General features: G+C 39.1%; 1 protein-coding gene across 3 annotated transcripts in view; it reads right to left on the reverse strand.

Moving 5' to 3' along the window:
- Window positions 1-2,030: 2,030 nt before the first annotated feature.
- Window positions 2,031-20,980, reverse strand: part of DOCK1 (dedicator of cytokinesis 1) — a 620,463-nt gene continuing 601,513 nt past the window's right edge. For all 3 annotated transcript variants that reach the window (XM_050959274.1, XM_050959273.1, XM_050959275.1), the window contains 2 exons: window positions 20,661-20,806; window positions 2,031-8,045 (listed from right to left, as the gene is read on the reverse strand). In XM_050959274.1, coding sequence (XP_050815231.1) covers window positions 7,950-8,045; window positions 20,661-20,806 — 242 coding nt within the window. In that variant the 3' untranslated portion in view covers window positions 2,031-7,949. The remainder of the gene's footprint in view (window positions 8,046-20,660; window positions 20,807-20,980) is intronic.

Consider the following 20,980-nt stretch of genomic DNA (forward strand, 5'->3'; position numbering starts at 1 on the left):
ATACAGAAATTATTTTAGATTGTCAGATGATGTATTTTGTAGTCATTTTGAATGTTGCTTGAATATTTGTTTATTTCATTTGTAGTGTTTGCATTTGTGTTAACAGATGTTTTATGTAAGTAAGTATAGGAAGGAGAAAGCACTGTCAGGGGTTTATGAGCAGAGCATGCTGATGCACTGAGAAATCTGCCTGAATCCCCACAGTGGGGAAGGACACAGCCTACAGGAAATGCCATTAAAAAACGAACTTAGAATGCAAATAATAAAAAAGTTATACTGCAAGAAAACAAAGCATCATCACTGATTGCATACCGGCACCATATCATGGCCAGACTATCCCCCGTCCAGTTCCCCAGAAAAACATAATGGGTATACTCACTGTGAAATCAAGCCCTTCTAATATCACCTCCCACACAATCTCTGTAAATTTGGGGTTGCAGATTGGGGCTTAGAGGTGACTCGAGACAATCTGCTTAGACTCCAACAACTATATAGCATAAGTGAATAAAGAACTGGAAGCAGGTTTGCAAAACAGAGTTTTATGTCGTCCCTGGCCATGGTGGGTCCCACTGAGTGATCTCTCAATGACTGGAGCCTGAGGAACCCATCAGTTCATCCATGTCCTTCAAAACCCACTCTGACTAAATTTGGGGCAAGTTCTTTAATTCAGCTTCGTTCATTAATTCAGGAGTTAAATACTGTATCACATGTCTGATAGAATACAAAGGATGTTATATTTTCATTTTAGAATTGGAAAAGAAATCTCCACAAAAAGCATTTCCCTTTCTGATGGACATATCTCATTTACAGTAATTATTCAAGTCTGCAGTATATTCATGAGGAGTTTTTACAAAACCAGGAAAGAATTAAAACCATAATCAATGGTACTACTGCAAAATAGCTACTGTATTACTGTAGCTAGTTCCCATTTACTAAGAGGTTATTTATTCCCCAAACCACACTCTTCTGTATCACCAGAAAAAATGGCAATTGTAAGCCTGAAATTAAGTTTAAATCCATGAAAAATACAAAACTGGAATGAAAGGAAATTGAAATGTCAGAGCAACTGGACCTCGCAGCTATAATATACTGTATTCATGCTGAAAGCTGAAGATAAAGAAAAAAAAACCCACCTTAAAATAAGCTTTTCAACACACACATTCACATCTAGCAAGCTCTCTCTTTGTGTATGTTCTGAATGGAATACAATTTGTAGCACCTATCAGCAGAATATGATCTGGATGTAAATTGAAAAATGCCTTTTTTTTTCTAATTCTATCAGACACTATTTTTTCCTAGCACAAAGTGGGCCAGCAGCACAGGAGCAAGAAAGCTGCACCTTCCACAGTCTAAGGATTGCCCTACTGCAAAGAAATGTCAAGGTAAGTTGTCCACTCTCCCTGTGAACTTGGGGTGGGGTGGAGCCTCCTGAGAAACCATCCCCTTCAGAGCTACCCAAGGAGGGTCCCACTCCCAACCATACCCATAGAATGTGTGGTTGTTACACGTGTAACACCTTTCATGTAATATAAAGGTACAGAACAGAGTGCAGCTAAATTGTTGGAGGTGTATATCAAATGGCACAATAAAAATGGGTAAACTACACAAAAGAAAATTAATCTAATATGTGGTAAGTTGGGGGGAACAGGAAATTTTACAAGAGAATAAAAAATAGCCCAAAATACAAAATCAGGGCAAAGGGATTTTCATCAGTGACAACATGAACGAAGGGCAGGTGTAGTGTTTGTAACAGAGGAGGGAAGCCAAGGAAAATTTGAGAAAAAGCGAACGCTTCTTACTCCATATTTATAAATTGAATGAGTTTTTGGTGCTATATAAGAGATTAATAATAGCAACAATATGAAATGCTGCAGAACACACACATGGTACATAACACAGTAGATGAAGGAAAAACAACTATGTCCCAAGATCTCTGCCTGGAATAAAAAAAATTGTTTTATCTTGTTTAATAGCACCCAACACACTGGTGTTTAAGCACTGTAGCACTTGAAACATAAGAGCATGACTCCCAGAATTCCATATGTTTATTAAAACTTGTCCAAGCAGATTTAAATACTGAATTGTAATCTTTATAAAACCTTTATTTATAGTTATTTCATCAGATTGCATCAAACACTTATATTAAGAATGAATGACTAATGTAACTATGGGAACTTTGGTTAAAAACAGTTGATCATGTATATTCATCATAACGGACAGCTTCCTTCACAATTGCACTAAGTTTCTTGGGCAGTACAATCCCACACAAGGCCATAAAATTTTTGGGAACATACATTGTATGAAGCAAAATATGGTGGAATCTTCTTTAACCTGATACTGAAATAGTTTAATATGGAAAAACATCAATAAAACTTGCACCCAACCTAGATTTTGTTTTTAATCCTGCTCCTATTGAAGGCAATCCGTGTTTAATCGTTACCTTTAATGGGAACAGGATCAGGACCTCTAAGTTTCTCACTAACATCATCTACTACAAGCTCCTCCTTTGGCTCTCTCTACACAAAAAGTCAACACAGACATACTGTGTACTTACATTATACATTATGAAGAATATTTCATGCGTTAATGCAACACTGATTTTTCTTACTTTATTATTCTTATACATAGCATTTGTGACCTCACAATCACCAGAGGCATTTTCAGTAGTTATAACTCAATCCTAAAAAAATTGGTTATTATGGCTGAAAATTGGCTTGGAGTAACTCTTTGAAACAAATTTGATTAAAAATACTTCTGGCCTACTATTCATAGATTCCAAAACCAGATGGGACCATTGTGATTATTTAGTCTGACCACCTATATAAACACAGACAATAAAATTCCCCCCCCCAAATTCCTAGAACATATATTTTTTAAAAATATCGATTCTTGATTTAAAAATTGCCTGTGATGGAAAATCCACCATGACCCATGGCAATTGTTCCAACAGTTACTCCATGTTAAAAAATGCTTTTTTTTCCAATCTGAATTTGTCTAACTTCAATTTCCAGCCATTGTGTTATACCTTTCTCTGCTAGATTGAAAAGCTAGGTTGAAATATTTGTTCCCCATGTAGGTACTTATAGATTCAAGTCACTCAATAACCTTCTCTTAAGAAGCTCAATCTATTTAGCTTAACAGTCAATTAATATAAGGCAAGTTTTCTAATCCATTAATCATTCTCATGGGTCTTCTCGGAACCCTCTTAAATTTATTAACATCTTTCTTGAACTGTGGAAACCAGAACTGGATCCATTATTCCAGCAGCAGAACTACCAATATCAACTACAGTGATAAAATACCCACTCCACTCCTGCTTGAGATTCCCCTGTTTATGCGTCTAAGGATTGTATTATTCTTTATGGAGACAGCATTGCACTGGGCGCTCACGTTCAGCTGATTATCCAACCCTCCATCAAAAAAAAATCTTTTTCAGGGTCACTACTTTTTGAACTCGAAGGGAGCAGTCTCTGTTGGCATTGCTCAACCAGCCAACATCCAAATTTTTAGGTACAATGACTGGGGGTGTCTGGGTTCAATATGACAGAAATACATAAATGAAAACTGCCCTTTATATCTCAAGGTAAACGACAAAGAAATAATAACTTAAATTTCCTTCCTATACAGGAAATCCTTGAGAAAACATTCAATAACTAGAGACTGCGAGCTGTTCATTCAACATCATGAAGGCCATTCTTGGATTGCCTACGTTTTGGACTCCTACATGAATATTTCTTTGCTTTGGCAGATTCGTGTAACAAACCAGTTACGGTATTATGACTCCTTTTTTACTGAGTGTATACCAATGGCTGATTTTGCAGTCTTGGAGGATGCAATACTTCTGTTGGTTTCAATAGCTGCTTGCAACTCAGGCTTATACGCACAAAGTCTGAAATATTGGGTCCACGGAGGAACTAAGTACCTTCATTTTAGACAAGGATGTTTTAATCTTTGTAGTTTAAGAGACAACAATCAAACTGCATGAGTGATGAACATGTTGTGATAAGCCATCTCCCGATAATATCATTCTGCACTTATAAATATAGGGAACCAGCTAAATGTATCACTAGCTTTCGCGTATGAGTTGAATGTAGCTCACAGCAAAAATACTGGGGACCACAGCCAGGCAGGAAAGGTGAAAAGATCGTGTTTGGAGCCTGATAGCTGGAACTGGCAAGAGCAGTAACCAACTGAACTCTAGAGTGTGACTAACAGTGACACCCTTTGGCAGGTCTTGTCTGTGAGGCCAAGAGGGCTGTCACCTGTCCCAATAGTTTTAGGATCAACTTGGTTTTATTAGTGTGAGTCTACATCTTGCAAAGAGAGCTTGAAGGATGCTCACAGGCCCTGAAATCAATTCTGGGGCCTGCAAAATGTCATTCTGCTCTTGATACTACAAAATGCTGCAATTTTTTTTTTTTAAATATAGTATCCTCACATTGCATTTGGATATTTTGATGCAACATCACTAGAGTGTGAAGCAAGAGTTTATCTTGCTGGAAAAATGACAATCCTACCAGCGTGATCAATGGGTAAGAAGGTTGTTGTTGGATTAGTTCCTGGGCTTGGTGCAATGTGGCTTGCCAGCAATAGCTGTGGTGAAGAGAGGGATTCTTGGTGGCTGGGTTTTGTACAGTAACTCCCCACTTAATGTCCTCTCACTTAACATTGTTTTGATGTAACGTCCCTGCTCCATTACAGAACATGCTCGTTTAAAGTTGTGCAATTCTCCGCTGTAATGTTGTTTGGCTGCCTGCTTTATCCATGGCTGGCAGCTCTCCTATCAGCTCCTCTATGCCCCCCCCCAGCGCCTCCCACCCGCTGGTGGACCCCGCGGATCAGTGCCTTTCCCCTGCTCCCCACACCTCCTGCCTGCGGCAATCAGCTGGATTTCCATGAGCAGGAGGCAGGGGAGGGAGAGGGGAGGCTGCGCGCTGCATCCTTGCTCCTCCCCCCTCCCTCCCTTGCCTCCTGCCTGTTGCAATCAGCTGGTTTATGGCATTCAGGAGGCTGGGAGGAGGGAGGAGGAGCGAGGATACAGCGTCCAGAGTAAAGGGGGAGGCAGTGGAAGGGGGGAGAGGAGGTGGGTTAAGGTTGGAGGCATGGAGGAAGGAGTGGAGTGGGAGGGTTGAGCACACCCCTCGCCCGTGGCAAAGTCAGTGCCTGTGCTTGCACAGTAGGTGAAGCTGCCGCTGCACAACATGCTTCTCCGAGCCTACGGCACCTTCAACCTCCTCGCCTGCTTCATTGTCTGCAGTGCCAATGGGCTGTGCCTGTGTGGGGTAAGGTGGGGCACCTCCCAACTATAGTACTGTATGGTATGTACAGCATGTTTGTAAATACACAGCACATGCACCCCGCCCCTCTTATACCTGTATTAAATTGCTTGTTTAAAATTGTTTAAAATGGATATAATGCCTTTTGTTTGGAACCTAACCCCTCCTATTTACATCAATTCTTATGGGGAAATTGGATTCGCTTAAAGTTGCATTTTTCAGGAACATAACTACAAAGTTAAGTGAGGAGTCACTGTACAAGTTACTAGAAACTGCTGGGTAATAAATACAGTGAGCAATCTGGGTCTCAAAGTGAACCTAAGAGCCTGATTTTCAGGCTACACCAGTGTGTCTGCAAAACTGTGTGTACATATATAAGAACACATGCAAATGTTGCAAATTTTACTTGTCCTAAACAGTCTTGCAGGACCAAATTCTAACATTCGCACAAAAGTTAGAATTTGCAAAAGCCATGTGCAAGTGTTTGCCCCTGCAAAAAGTATGCACAGGCCCATGTATGCAATTTCATGTGTGCACAAGTAGAGACTGTGTTAAGGTCCAGATGAAAATTTGGCCCTCTGAGGCCAGCTCTTAACTGAAATTAAGTGAAATTAAAATGACTGGAAAAATTACCACACACAATGCGATTTCAGCACCGTTACTTAAAACAAGAGCAGGAACAACAACAACAACAAAATCTTCAATTCAAAACTCTCTTCCTACAACCATACTGCAATTTAAATTCGTCATTACCTAAAAAAACACTTTTCTGATTGACTGTAGCCTGAAATCCTTTTCTGCTTCAACCCTTTGGATCAAAGGTTATATTAATAAAAAAAATAGTAAACTGGAATTGAAGGACCACTTGTAACTTGTGTATAAGAAGTTCAGTTGTATGGAGAAATTTTGGTCAGGTGGCATGTTCTCTCTCTGTTGTAACAAAAAGTGCTTGGTTGTGATCCAAAGCTATGTGGTGCTTCAAGGCAAAATAATTTGCATATTTATCTGACCAACTGAGCTGACAAAGACTATCTGTATATTTAACGAAGTTGTTGCTTTACTGCTCCGTAAGTCATGTCTCTGCCTTTTATTTTTATCTGGTTGGCATCAAGTAAGCATTAAAGCGCCATGCAAAACTAAGCTATTTTATGTGCTGTTTATACAACATTGGCTTTAAAATTGAAATAGACTGTCAATTGCAATGTGAATAGCATATAAAAGATGCACCCTCATAGTGTTGAAATTCTTATTTATTTCAACACTACATATATGCATCATAAACACGTCATGTAACTATTATAAAATAATAGGGTAAGAATGTGGAATTTATCAGAGGCAGTTTCAAATTTTTCTTGTTATAAATCTGCATTTCAGAAAATTAAAAGTACAGACATTTAATAAAGCAGCTCCTGAAATTAATAACACTTCCATAAAAAGGATGAAAAATATATAAAGTAAATACATTTATTTTCTTAGACAAACCTTTTTTTAAAAAATGATCCTTAATTTTTTGAGTCAGCGATGTATTTAAAACAATCTACTGTAAGATTATAAAGATTGTAGATAGTAAAAAATATATAGTGTGAGGGCAATAAAAACACAGAGGAATAAAAAAAAAAGAGTTACTTTCCTTTTCTTTTCCCTTATCATTGTCCAATATTTTCAGATGCCAAATTTGGAAAAAAAAAAAAAAAAAAGTTAGCTATTTATACACTTCCAGCAGTTACAATTAAAAACACATAAGGAATCATTTGCAGATACATTAAATCATTATTATATGAAAAGCAGGCAGCAAAAATTAAAAACATTCTAAGAACCATCATATATATAAACTTCTGTACAGAACGATGACACAGGGACAAAAAGATAACATTCAATTTGTCCTAATCCACCTAAAATATTACACAGTATAAAAAAAGCTCTTCCTGTTCTTATGTTCAACTGTTCGGTTGTAGAATCACATCAGGTCCCATATTTGTATATTTGGTTTCTTTTCCTATAAATTAGTGCCTGTTTAGTAGCTAAAAAGTTACCTTAATTTAAAATGGTATCAGACAGGAGGAGCAGCCAACCATTCATGAAAGTTTTAAAAAAGCTCATCAGAAATCAGCTTATTTATAACACAGAACAATTAAAAAAGCTATGGGAAAATCAGGTTTCTGAATGTGTAATGCACTGAATATATTTGTTATTTGAAGCTATCATAATGCTGCTTCTTAGTATTGTTATTAGGCCCAATCCAATGCCCACTGAAATCAATGTGAGTATTCTCACTGACTTCCACAGGTGTTGAGATCAGGCCCATAGTGGTCAACTGTCATTTTTACACACCAGTATCCATTTCTATTTTCTGTTAAGTAGTTTGGTATGACAAAGCAAAATGTTCTGGAATTGAGAGTAGTGTATTGTCAGTTGACAAATGCCCCCTTGCTTTGAAATAGGTTGCAAGCTCCTCCCAAAAAATGGGTCACCATTATCCTGTGACAGCTTTATTCCAGTGACATGATCTCTTTAGAAAACTGTTTTCATGTTACAAATGAGTTCCGTTCAGAGTTAGAATCACTTCACTAAACGTTAGACACTACAGGTGTGAATGAGGTAACTGTTATATACCTTAAAATATTCAGGGAAATGAAATATTACAGCTTCATCTTTGGAGAAATGCTTTCTTGTTCACTGGACAATCCCAGAGTCAACAGATGTTTGCTTTCGAGTTGTCTTTGGAGGAGGCGGTGGTGGAGTTTTGCTGGGTAATGGAGGTGGTAGGTGCTAGAAAAAATGAATTTTTAATAGAACATGTTACTGATGAACTGATTTTGATGAACTGGTTGATAATGTATGATTTCATATACTGCTGTAAATCTTTATCTGCTTTATTCCTGAAAAATTCCTCTCAAACTTTGCCATTATGAATACAGTTTTGCTTCTAGCTTTTCACTTACAACCTAATTTTTACTGCTGACAATAACAAGTCTCTCAAGAGTTATTGATTAACTATCTCAATATTACAGAAAAAGTCTACTGAAAGAACTTGTCAATTTTTATATCTCTATACTTTATATCATATTGATTATCAGCCTGTACTAATTGTTGTCACCCCTAAACACTACATGGTTTAAAAAGTACATTGAATTACAGCTCTACTTCTTGTCTTTTCTTTTTTCTTTTCATATTTTATATTTTTAGAAAAAGCACCACGCTAAAAAAAGAAAAAGCAATAGATTAAACAGATTATAAATAGTTTTCATCTTATTACTGGATATTTGATAATCTTCAACATTATTCAAAATAACTTCTGAGTTGATGAAAAACATTACAAAAATTATCCCTCTACATTATAGGAAATCATACAACAATGTAACAGGGCTGTCGGTTTGCTTCAGAAGCGAATGGAAGGGCAAATATAAGCAAGTATTCCAATTGATCATGGAAGTCAAATGATTTATTTTTATAAAAATCAAGCTATATGTATGATGACAAAAATTCATATTGCTGAAAGAATACAAGGACATTGCAGGCTTGTTCATCACTGTTTACAGGATAGATTTCAACAGCATGTTGGCTATGAAATCATTGCAGCTTTTCAATCACTGCATTGGAAGTTATACTGCAGCATTGCACCCGCTAAGTATTGTTTTTCGGTTCATAACATCCTTCCCCTGCTGGTGAAGATAAAACCCACCTTTGCTTTTTTTGGTTTCTCTGTAATTTCCTTTTTTGCCATTTACACTCATGTTAAATGCCTCCCTCTCCTTAACCCATTCTTGTTATACCTTATTAGATTGCTATCTGACACACTTCCAAACAAATGGTTATAAAAACGTTAGCCACACACTAATACTTTAAATTACAATAACACTGCGAGTTTTCCATGTTTCCTGATCACTGCCATGGGAACAATTCAAATGTTTGAAATAGCTTAGCCTTTTATTGCATGTACTGTACATGGAATCTTGATATTGGCGTTTCATTTCTACTTCACATGGCTCCATTTATAGATTGTTTTAGTTACTAGAATTCATTGTAAATAAGATCTTATTTTTATTAGTGTCTTGGAAGGCAGTCCATAATTTCTAAATCATAGTTACACACTCATGCTATTATGAGAACATCATGGATAGACCATGTGAAATTACATTATTTGAAAAGAAGCCGAATATTGTGATACAAAAACCTAGTGGCTCTGGATGACTCCCTGCCATTTCACATAATTCCCTCCATTCATTTTGGGCAGGGTAAGCCCTAGAGCTATGCTGGATATGTTTGCTCATATTGAAACATTTAATTTACTTATTGAGAGCCAGCAGAAATGTCAGGGAGTAGAGGAAAAGTATTTTTAAGGTAATTTAAGGTCCATTTCATGGCTACATTTTAAGACAGCAGCAAACAGAGTTAAACACGGGCTTGAAATATTTACCAGCCCTCTATTAGCCATAGGCAGATACAAAAGATGAGGGAGGGGATTGGATTCCTACTGAAGCTCTATTCTTGGATCCTAATTCGAGAGAAATGTCTTTCATATCAGTCTCTGCCTGGTAGGTGTCAAATTTGAAGCCTCATGTCCTCTTTCTGACTACTGGAGGAGAGGACCGCTCTCTCTCTCTCAGCTATTCAGTGGTGATTGTGATGATGAAATCTTTGTTGCTATAGTCCTGTCCGAGCTTCCTGGCTGCAGCAAAGGGAGGTAGATGGCATTTCTCCCCTACACATACTCTCATATGAAAAGCAAATACTGACTCTTGCAGGGAGGGGGCCTGTAGTGAGGCAGTGTGGCTCCCCTCCTCCCCAGGGAGGGTTGAGCCCCGTCAATCACCCCTCAGGGCGGAACCGCTGGGAGGAAGTCCCGCCCCTCAAAGGGTCAGGCGGCCACCCGGAAGGATAAAAGCCTGGCCTCAGCCCTCAGTCAGGGCCCGGCCGCCGGCAGGAGCAGACATGCCCGCTGACCCTCCTCACCGGGAAGCCGCTGAGGCCCGAGGGAGCTGCCCCGCAGTCGCTACGACAAGGAGCTGCTGGAGCTGCCCCGCAGTCGCTATGACGAGGAGCTGCCGGAGCTGCCCCGTCCCAACTACGGCCCCGAGGAGCCGCTAGACCAGACCTGGTCCGCCGTCCCGGAGGTATTCCCGGACCTACCGCCCTGCCCGGACTGGGAGGAGCCCATGGTACTGGACACCCCGACGGACCAGGTAGGAACCAGGGGGGAGGCTGGAAGTAGCCCAGGGGCAGCTGACTACAGTCAGGCTGCAGAAGGCCCTGTGCCTATGTCAGTGTGTTTCGGTCAGGACCTCCCCACTGACTGCCACTAGCGGCGTCAGCCGCTACTAGGGCCCCAGGCTGGAACGCAGAGGAGTGGGTGGGCCTGCGTTCCCCCTGCCACCCGTAACCGGGTGGCAGTCTCCCCCTCTTCCCGCCTAGTGTCACTGCTCTGCCCTGCTCCAAAGGCCAGAGCTAACTGAACTGTGTTTGGTGCCCCGCTCGAATCAAGGGCTGGGCCCCCTTTGGCTTTGCCACTGCTCTGCCCTGATCCAAAGGGCCAGAGCTAACTGTTACTGCGTTTGTTGGTGCCCTGCCCGAACCAAGGGCTGGGCCCCCTTTGACTTTGTTACTGCTCTGCCCTGCCCCAAAGACCAGAGCTAACTGAACTGTGTTTGTTGATGCCCTGCCCGAACCAAGGGCTGGGCCCCCTTTGACTTTGCCACTGCTCTGCCCTGCTCCAAAGGCCAGAGCTAACTGTTACTGTGTTTGTTGGTGCCCCGCCCGAACCAAGGGCTGGGCCCCTATCGACTCGCCACTGCTCTGCCCTGCTCCAAAGGGCCAGAACTGATAACTGTGTTTGGTGCCCTGAACCAAGGGCTGGGCCCCTAGTATTTAACTGTGTAGCTGTTCGGTCCTGCACACAGGGTCCGAACCGCCGGGGCGGACTGCGAACCCGAGGGCAGAGGCCCTCGGACGACGAGACGAGGCCGGTGTGGCTCCCCTCCTCCCCAGGGAGGGTTGAGCCCCGGCATCCCCTCGTCCACAAGGCCTTTGCTAGTCTCCTCTTCCATAACCTCTGTCTTTGGGTCCTCATCCAACCATCTGCAGAGTGAATATGACATGTTTCTTGTTAGTTTTTGCTGACTTTTACAAAGTTCTGATAGCAATTGGGAAAGTAATCATAACTGGTAATTTTAATCTGCTGCTGGATCGGAAAATATGAACAGCAGCAAAGACAGTTGGGTTGTATCTACAGATGAGGGAAGATAACACTGCATGAGTTCCTATTTGTAAGATTATATTTGCAGTCATAAAGGAAAGAAATCTTACAGAGATTGATAGTTTAGGCTCCACACTTACCATATGAAGGTGCCTACTCAATAGTAATGAGTCTATTTTTCCAAGACCTGATTAAGCATATCCCATAATGAGGAATTTCACATCCATAGTCCAATTAAAATTTACAATATGTCTTTCCAGGGAATAGCCAGATTACCAAGGAAAGCTTTTATCCTATAAACAGCGTTGCTGCATTAGTTACATGATTAATGAAAATAATGCTCACAGCAACATTCATTTTCAGTGTTTGTCTAACAAACGATGTACAAGTTTCTCCTGATTTACATTGAAATACAGTTCTCAGTGACCTCTGTATCAGAAGATCAAGTCAACATACTATTAATATGAAAAATAGACCGCTAAAATTAGAATTTATTTTTGGTTAAAAGTGAAACTTTTTTTTCAAAATTGGGATTTCTTTTATGTTGTGCTAGTAACTTTCAGTTTCTAGGTCTGATGGTCTGAAGCTTTAAGTTTATTTATTCCTATCTGGCCAAAATTTTTGAACGTAGGTCTCTAAAGTTAGGCTCCTAAAGCTGTACTTATGCACTTGAATAAAAGTGGCTTGATTATTAGAAGGATCTGCAGATCTCAGCACTTTTAAAAAACAGGACATTTCTATTAAAGTATTTACATATAGATTTATGAACGTGGTGTTAGGGATCCAGTTTTGAAAATTTTGGCCACATTAATCTACGGATATAAAGTGAACACTTAGTGGCCCAGACCATCAGACACAGAAACTGCAGATCACTAGTAAAACATTAAAAAAAAACCCAAACCAAAAGATTTTAGTTTCCTACTAACATAATAAACTGCATATCCCTTCTGAAAAACTTTATGGAACATCACAAAAAAGTGACTTAATATTCCTTAGTATATTTTCGTCACAGGCATTTTAACTTCGTATTTGTCATTAAGCAAAACTACTTTAACTTTATTGATCACATAACTTACAAAGAGCCATTTTGAATTAAATTAACTTTAAACTGGTAGTAATTGGCAATTTTACAAATCAAAGTCCTTAATCAAACCAATGGGTTTTTTGTATGATTATCACTCATAGAAATCAAATGATCAATTATCATAAAATAGAGTTGAAGACCTAATAGGGAAGAGTATATATTGAAAACACGGTGAGGATGGGCTAAATATACTAGCCATAAACAACATGCATATTATGTGAAAGCGCTCACATTCTGCAAGTACATTAGCCAGAAAATAAATAACAGAGATAGTTGGATAATTAATATAATTGAATTTACAAATTCCATTATAATGTGGGCTAAATTTAGCACTCATTCATTTACATAAGCTACCACTGAATATATTAGTACAACATTTAATGATGCCAAGGCAGCAGTATTGAGAAATCAGCCAGACAAAACTTAACAACCAATGAGAATTGGTACAAAAACAAATTTGGTCACCTAAGAGCTTACTAGTCTTTTCTTTTACTCATCTATAGTATGAATAGTGACATTCATACTCAATATGAAATTGGGAAAATGATCATTACACTCACAAAACTGATATCACGAGTACTCAAAACAATTCCACATCGAACATTTCTGAAATACAAGATAAAATTTCCCTTGCATTTACATTTAATTAAAGGTGCTCCGCAGAGTTTATGTTTATGTTTCAGTGGTAATAGTGAGTTCTTCAATTCTTGGAGATTGCTTTTCTTTCTGAGATACAGATAGTGTCTGCCAGTGCACATTAGAACCCATTTTCAGCAGATTCCCTGACTCACGTGCACCTCAGGAGAAATGGGAACCTTATAAAAAGGCTCATCTGGAAAATATAAGCATTTTGTCCTTTCCATTTCAAATATTAAATTGCTCCCATTTGTTTGGCTTTCCTCGCTACAAAAAGAAGTAATCAAATTTAGAAATCTCTCCTTTCTCCTCACTCTCTTGTAGAAATAGAGCACAAAATGTTGTACGCACAGAAAATAAGAATTAAAGAAGGCAAAAAAAAATTATTTCTTAATCTACAGAAAAGAAAAATATGATGAGTGAAGGGTTTTTGTTGCTCAGAAAGCAGTATAAAACACACAAAATGAATTCTACAACGAAACCTTGTGGCACTGTACAAGAGATGAGTTCCTATATTCTTATTTTATTGGAGCTGAATAACAAGATATATGGTTAGCTTCCAAAATCTGATCAGGAATACTTGACTTTTCAGAATTAACTGATTTCACTTAATTAAACCATAAATTGTGGGAGGTGTAGGATGGATATTAGGAAAAACTTTTTCACTAGGAGGGTGGTGAAGCACTGGAATGGGTTACTTAGGGGGGAGGTGGAATCTTCTTCCTTAGAGTTTTTTAAGGTCAGGCTTGACAAAGCTCTGGCTGGGATGATTTAGTTAGTGGTGATCCTGTTTTGAGCAGGGGGCAGGACTAGATGACCTCCTGAGGTCCCTTCTAACCCTGATATTCTGATTCTATGAGTGAATGAAAAGTAATCAGGACATGAGCTACATAGTGTTGTGCAACAATTTTCCAGCACTGTTGTCTAAAATTCATTCTCTTTTACTATTATTTTTACAGTGCTACTGAGTCACACAATCTATAAACAGCAGCAAGTTTGTTATTTATCTATAGAAACAAATGACGCATGGCAAAAATTCGTCAGGATATAATACTCACATAATTAAAATTTGACAATGTGCCAAATCTTCAGCTGGTATAAGTCTGTATAGCTCCACTGATTTCAATTGAGCTACACCAATTTACACCAGTTGGATATTTGGCCCAATATCTGTAAGCCTGTCACATTTAAAATACTATACTGTATAGTGCTGATTTGGCCGGTGATGGTAGTGCTCATGGCCAGTGATGGTACTCATTAAGAAGAGTATCTTGTCTCAACTAGGTAAAAACACACAAAAAAATGGTTATATACCTATACGGTTATTGTTGTTCTTTGAGATGCTACATACACATATACAGTCTACTGCAGATGTACATGCACCCAATCATGCACTCAAGTGGGAGACTTTTGCCTGCATGTGCCTTCACTATCCTCATGTGATTGCTGCTTTCCTCTCCATTCCTTCGTACCGTCAGAAGCTAATACTCTTAATAGTGGGGAAAGTGGGAGGGTCATAGAATATGCATAACATCTTGAAGAACAACCGTTATTGTAGGTGATTGGGTTTGATTTTTTCCCCTTTGAGTGACTGTGCACATATACATTCTACTGCAGGTGACTCACCAGCAGTTTCCTAATAGGTGGTGGAATTCTGATTTGGAGATTGTAACACTGACTTGATGAAGTTGACATCATTTTGGGAAACTTGAGTGACAGCGTAGTGTCTGGAAAAGACATGTATAGATGTCCATGTTGTTGTTTTGGAAATGTCCAATATAGGAATGTTGCTCAAAAAGTTGGTGAAGAGGAGTGAGCCATAATAGAGTGAGCCATTATCTTTGGTGGAGGAGAGACCTTAGCAAGATTGTAGCAAAGCTTGAGGAAGACTGAAATCCAATGAGAAATATGCTGGGCTGTAACAGGTTGTCATTTGATCCTTTCAGCATAGCTTACAAAGAGCCTAAGAGAGGATCTGTGTGGTCCAGGTAAAACTCCAAAGCCCTGCAAACATCCAAGATTTGAGTTTTTCTTCAGCCTTGGAAGAGAATACTGGGAGGGCAAATTGTCTCATTCAGGTGCAATGCTGATACCACCTTAGAGTGTGGTGTAAAACAGACCTTGTTTTTGTGAAAAAGTTAGCTGATCCTCCTGCCTGAAGCTCTGAGAATCTCCTTACAGGGATAATTGCTACTAAGAATTCTGTTTTAATTGACAACAGCAACAGTGATGTTGTCATCAAAGATTTAAAAGGGAGAAAAGTACTCTCGATCGAGCAGGACAATACTAAATTCAGGTCCCATGAAAGTACGAGATTGGACACAGGAAGGCACATGTTAATAAGTCCCTTTAAAAATCTGGAAACCAAGGGATGCAAAAAGATAGAAAACCCATCCAATGAAGGGTGTATGGCAGAGAGGATGCAAGGTGGACACTCTCTAATCTGGCAGAGAGACCAGAGGATTTCATATACAGTAGGTAGTAAAGTATATGTCTAATCTCTGTACAATCTGGAGATAAATGGTGAGATTCCACTCAGACCGAAAAGCTTTTCCATTTCATTGCATATGTGGCTCTAGAGGAATTCTTTCTGCTGTTCACCAAAATGGTCTGGATATCTTGGGAGCAGAGCATCTCTTCATTGCTCAAACAGGAAGGTGAAGTTTATGGCTGTGAGGTGGAGAGACTGTGAGTTGGAATGTAGAGATATGACTTGGTCATGAGACAGGAAAACCTCAACCAAGGGTAAGTCAACAAGTGGTCAAATGGAGAGTTGATTTAGGTCCATGAATCTATACTGTCTTGGCCAAGCAGGCACTACAAAGATTAAGTGTGTCCTGTCATTCACTCTCAGAATGGAAGTGACTGGAGGGAATGCATAGAGAAGATTTCTCCATCATGAGAGGAGAAAAGCATCTATCATGGAACTCAGGCTGTGACTTGCCCTGGAGCAGAATCTCGTGCATCTTTCATTCAGATTGGTTGCAAAAGAGGTCTATTACCAGGTATCCCCAAATTTGGAAGGTCTGGTGTAGAATGTTTCTCCTTATTGACTATGCAGATGGTCTACGAAGTTCCTGCTGAGGGAATCCACATTAGTGTTCGTCACTCCTGGAAGGTAAAAGGCTTTTAGTGAGATATTGTTCTTTATACAAAAGCTCAACAAATGGATCGCTTCCTGGCACAGCTGATATGACCTTACACCTCCCTGCTTGTTCAGCTAAAGCATAGCTATGGTATTGTCTGTGAGAACTTGACCCGCTCGATCCCCGATGGTCGATCTCTCAGGCCCAATGAATATCTCAGAGCTCTAGTACATTTATAGAGAGTGAAATCTCCTGAGGATTCCAAAGTGCGTAAGCCTGAAATCGACCCAGATAAGCCCCCTAGTCTTTGGTGGACATGTCTGTTACAACAGTCATAATTGGTTCCAGCAGAAAAGGAACCCCTTTGTGTACATTCTCAGGATCCAACCACCAATCCAGGGACTGAAGCAGTTGTGGAAGTATGCAAATCAGCATGTGCAGAGAACATCTGTTTGGAAGATGTACTGAATGAAGCCAGGCCTGCAGACATCTGAGGTTAAACCTGGCATGCTGTCATACACATGGACGAAGCTGGATAGGGGAAGGTGACCTCCTCCTAGACTGACATTCTGATGCAGATCTAGATGCTCTTGGAACAGTCCAAGATGCCTGATAAGGCCCAGGAGAGTATTCTAATCTTTGTACTGCCCATGGTGGTGGGTACCATACTGGAGACTCTTTGTAAGGATACCGTTCTTGTTCCCTGGTCCAGGTGTCCCTAGAGCATGACCTGTATGGAGCGCTGAAAGAGCATGGAGGAAACATAGGTCTGTCATTGTCAGAGTCTGAAGAGGAGAAAATGTAGCTCTCCTAGTGAATGGAAGAGCAGCTCCAGATGGTGTTAGTGGAGGTTTTGGTACTGCCAATACCTGGTGGGGTCCTAAAGGTGGGAGGAGACAAGGTGGTTGGAAGGCAGAAGGCTAGAGCTGTGTTGAGGGTTGCATGGAAGATGCAGGAAGAACCAAGGGGACAATGAAGCAAATGACATTGATGGTGCCGATGCACTGAAGGCTAATGCAGTCAGTGCCAGATGATGTAGTATAAGAGTCTGGCAGAGAGAAACGCAGAAAGTCCTTTGCTACAAGGAAAGCCTGTGCTATAGACAACCCTGATATTGGAGGCAAGCATTTCTTTGCCATACAGAAGGTATGAGCACGTGTGCTAGTTCTTCACTTGCCCCTAGTTCTTTTCAAAAGCCAGGTGAACAAATAGACCTTGTAGTGTGCCCTGAAAGTCAGCTATTCTGAGCTACTTCAGGCCAGGGGTGGAAGGACGTTCAAGTCATCCAGGGCTATTATGGAGACTGTTCTGTCAGTAGCTCATTTTGTTGAGAGGGATGTAGCATCAGGGCATCTGCAGTGAATCTCAGAGAGAAAGAGAATCTCTCAGGTAGACTAATGCAGGCCATTTAGGGCTTTACAAGTGAAAATGAACTCCTAGGGTCAGATCCTCGGCTGATGTAAATTGTCATAGCTTTATTGACTTCAGTGGAGCTATGACAACCTACATCAACTAAGGATCTGCCCCTAATACTTAACTCAACTTCCAGCTGAATCTTACCAGTGTTTTTATGGCTAAATGAGGATAGCACATAGTGAAAACTTCTTATAATCATTTTCTTCACATAAGAGGAGTAAAATAATCTGCAATGCAACATACAAACATGCAAACTCTGGATTGCTTCACTATAAACAGATTTTCACTATATCCAACAGATTCCAGTCTGAATGTTCTGATGCATCAGAATCTCAAAATGTCAAAATAAATGTTAATCATCATCATTAACAAAGTTTGTTTTTGTTCTTTTATTATGCATCACTTCCTTCTTTGCCACACTGTCAAGTTTTGTATCTGCTGCTGGATTGATGGAAATCTTCTCATCAAAACTGTTGTCCTGTGAATAGTAAGTATTATAGCCAATATTTATAAATGTAAGTGCTCCTTTGTCTATTTTCTTTGAGTTTCCCTTTTGACTCTGAATGCTAAAGAGGCAGTTGATTTTGTATGTGAAGATGTACATGAACCTGTGAAGGAGCACAAAAGCCTAGAGGAATGCCTTGATGTAATAATAATCCTTGCAAGAGTCCTAGGATTCTTTTCCTGTTCATGTACATTATTAAGAATTTTTTGTAGCAGAACAAATCAGACAATGCAAGAACGAATACATATATATGGACATACTAGTTAATATTTTTAAAATGACAATGAACAAGATAACAATCAAAACATTATAGTTAGAAGATTATTGGGATAAAAAGAATTAAGTAAAATAGGTTAACAATGGATTCCAAATAATCTAAACGTAAAAAAAATAAAAATCTCAAGCACCATAAATGATTATTGGTAGCAGCTAGACCTAAATGTATTTCTTGATACATTTGTCATTGTACCCTTTTCTGTTCACTGAAGCTTTTTCATGTCTGACTTCAAGGCAACCAGTATTGTGCCAAGTACTTAATTTTAACACAGTGAGATCTTTCCCATTCTGTAATATTATTTTTAAAGCAATTGGGATAAGATCATCTACAGAACTTTTTAATGGTTTGTCCTTATTGATGCAAGAATAGATAACTAACATTCTTGATTCTGATTAGTTTTAGCTTATCTCATTTATGAAATACTATAGCCTGCAACCATAAACTGTGGGGGGTCAGTCATAAAAGTTATAAGAGCATATCTGACTCATCTTTTTCATGCCCTGCACCAGTCTTCACATTTTGCTTTTGATAATCTTACTGGGGTCCAAGTACAAAGTGAAATAAATGCAATCATTGCTACAAAATTGGAAGCCTTTCTTAAATTATATGAAATATAATCCCTCTAGCTTTGTGTCAAATCTGTTTTCAAATCTACCTCACAGACTTTGTCACTGTTCATTCACCCAGACTTTCTGCTCTTGAAGAGTTTATGAAGTCTAGATAGAGAGCCAAGCACTCAATTGTTGTCTTATAAAATTGCAGGAGCTTATTATCTAAGGATTTAGAACTTATTTTTGATTAACTTTTCAGGTTGTGTTCAAATCCTGAGCTCCTTCAGAAACTGGTTGTTAGGGATCAGGACATTTTGGCAAGCTAGAGTAAAAGAGAGAAAACATTCTGGAGGACTGTAAAAAATGTGTAAAACCTCACAAAGTCCCAATGAAGCATGGTATTATGATCCTCGTTTTAAAAATAAGGAAACTGAAGCACAAAAGTTAACTGAATTGTCCAAGATCACTCAGCAACTCAGTGGCAAAGTCTCAGAATAGAACCCTTATTTTCTGACTCTCAGACCTGTGCTTTAGCTATTATGCATGTTTCTTTCCTGTTTGTACTTGAATAAATTCACTAGCACTTGTCCACAGAACTGATGATCATATTAAATAAGCTTTGCAGTTGAGGCACAAGACAAGGAATCAGAAAATCTGGGTTCTATTTCCAGAATTACCACAGACTTCATGCATGACCTTTGGCAAGTCACTCAGGGCCTGATTTTCAGAAGTGGAGAGTATGTACAACTCCAGTTGCTCAGTCCGTCTGAAAAATCTGGCCTGTAGTGTCTCTGTAAACCATATTCTTCACCTTTAAAAATGGGGAAATTTCCACCTAACTTTTCTTCCAGACTTGATCAAGTTTCCATTAACTTTTTTTAAAACAAATTATTTGAAGGATACATTTCAGAGTAATTTTGTTAATTCAGACAAATCTGTGCATATCTCTGATAAGCAAACTGAAAAATTATCATTCTTACTAGGAATTTGCACAGGGGAACATTCCTGCATATGACTGTATCTCTCTTTTCTAAAAAGGTACAACATTTCAAGCCCAAATGATAGCCTTCTCCAAAAGTGCTGAAGATTTTTTGAAAATCAAATTATTTTTAATAACTGCAATATATTCTAGTGGCTTTCAGGAAATAAGAAAGCTGAAAAAGTATCTGCCCCTGCCTGAATCTGAAAAATATGTTCATGATTAAAAATGTTTCAGGGATCTGCTCCTTTCAGCAGTAACTGTGCTTGCCTATATAGAAAATGACATAGAACTAAAAAATGTAAAGCTGTCAGAAACATACTTTATTTCCTCTCCTGAAATAGAATTGTATACGAGTATAAAAACTAATTTGCTGCTGTAACTACATCCTGTCACTTTAAGCTCCCTTGCTAACATATTTAACAGTGTTTTGCTTTATATTTAGTTTTCTCCACCAGAATGAATCTAACTTTACTTACAAGTCATTCAGAATGAGCTACCACGTTCCTTCATGCCCTGATTAAGACACTGTTCTGTAGCAGTAGAAATCATTTGGATGCGTACATGTCTGCTATCAGCATTACATAAAACTTCATGTTCTTGGCCAGTATAATGTAAATAAACTAGCAGAAAATCATTTGTACCTCTAAGACTTACCCTTTGATGTGCAGCGGGGGGTGTTGTAGGGCTAATCAATTCTTGATTTTCCATGAGATTTCCATAGTCTGCCATGTTACCTTTGAGAGGCAGAGGAGGAGGAATGTCTGCCATTTCCAAACTAGAGATACCATTCAGCTCCAGATCTGTAAAATTAACATTTAAGTCTCTGGATCATTCAAATCAATCTTAAGATGCAGAATGTTCCTTCAGGCATTAATACTGATAGAGATAGTGCCCATGCATCCATTTACCCACTCTTCATTTCATAGACTATATAATAATTTGCTGCTCATGGAACAATAGCTTTTAAATTAAAA

The sequence above is a fragment of the Gopherus flavomarginatus genome, chromosome 6, assembly GCF_025201925.1.
Source record: "Gopherus flavomarginatus isolate rGopFla2 chromosome 6, rGopFla2.mat.asm, whole genome shotgun sequence".
NCBI classification, from domain to species: domain Eukaryota; kingdom Metazoa; phylum Chordata; order Testudines; family Testudinidae; genus Gopherus; species Gopherus flavomarginatus.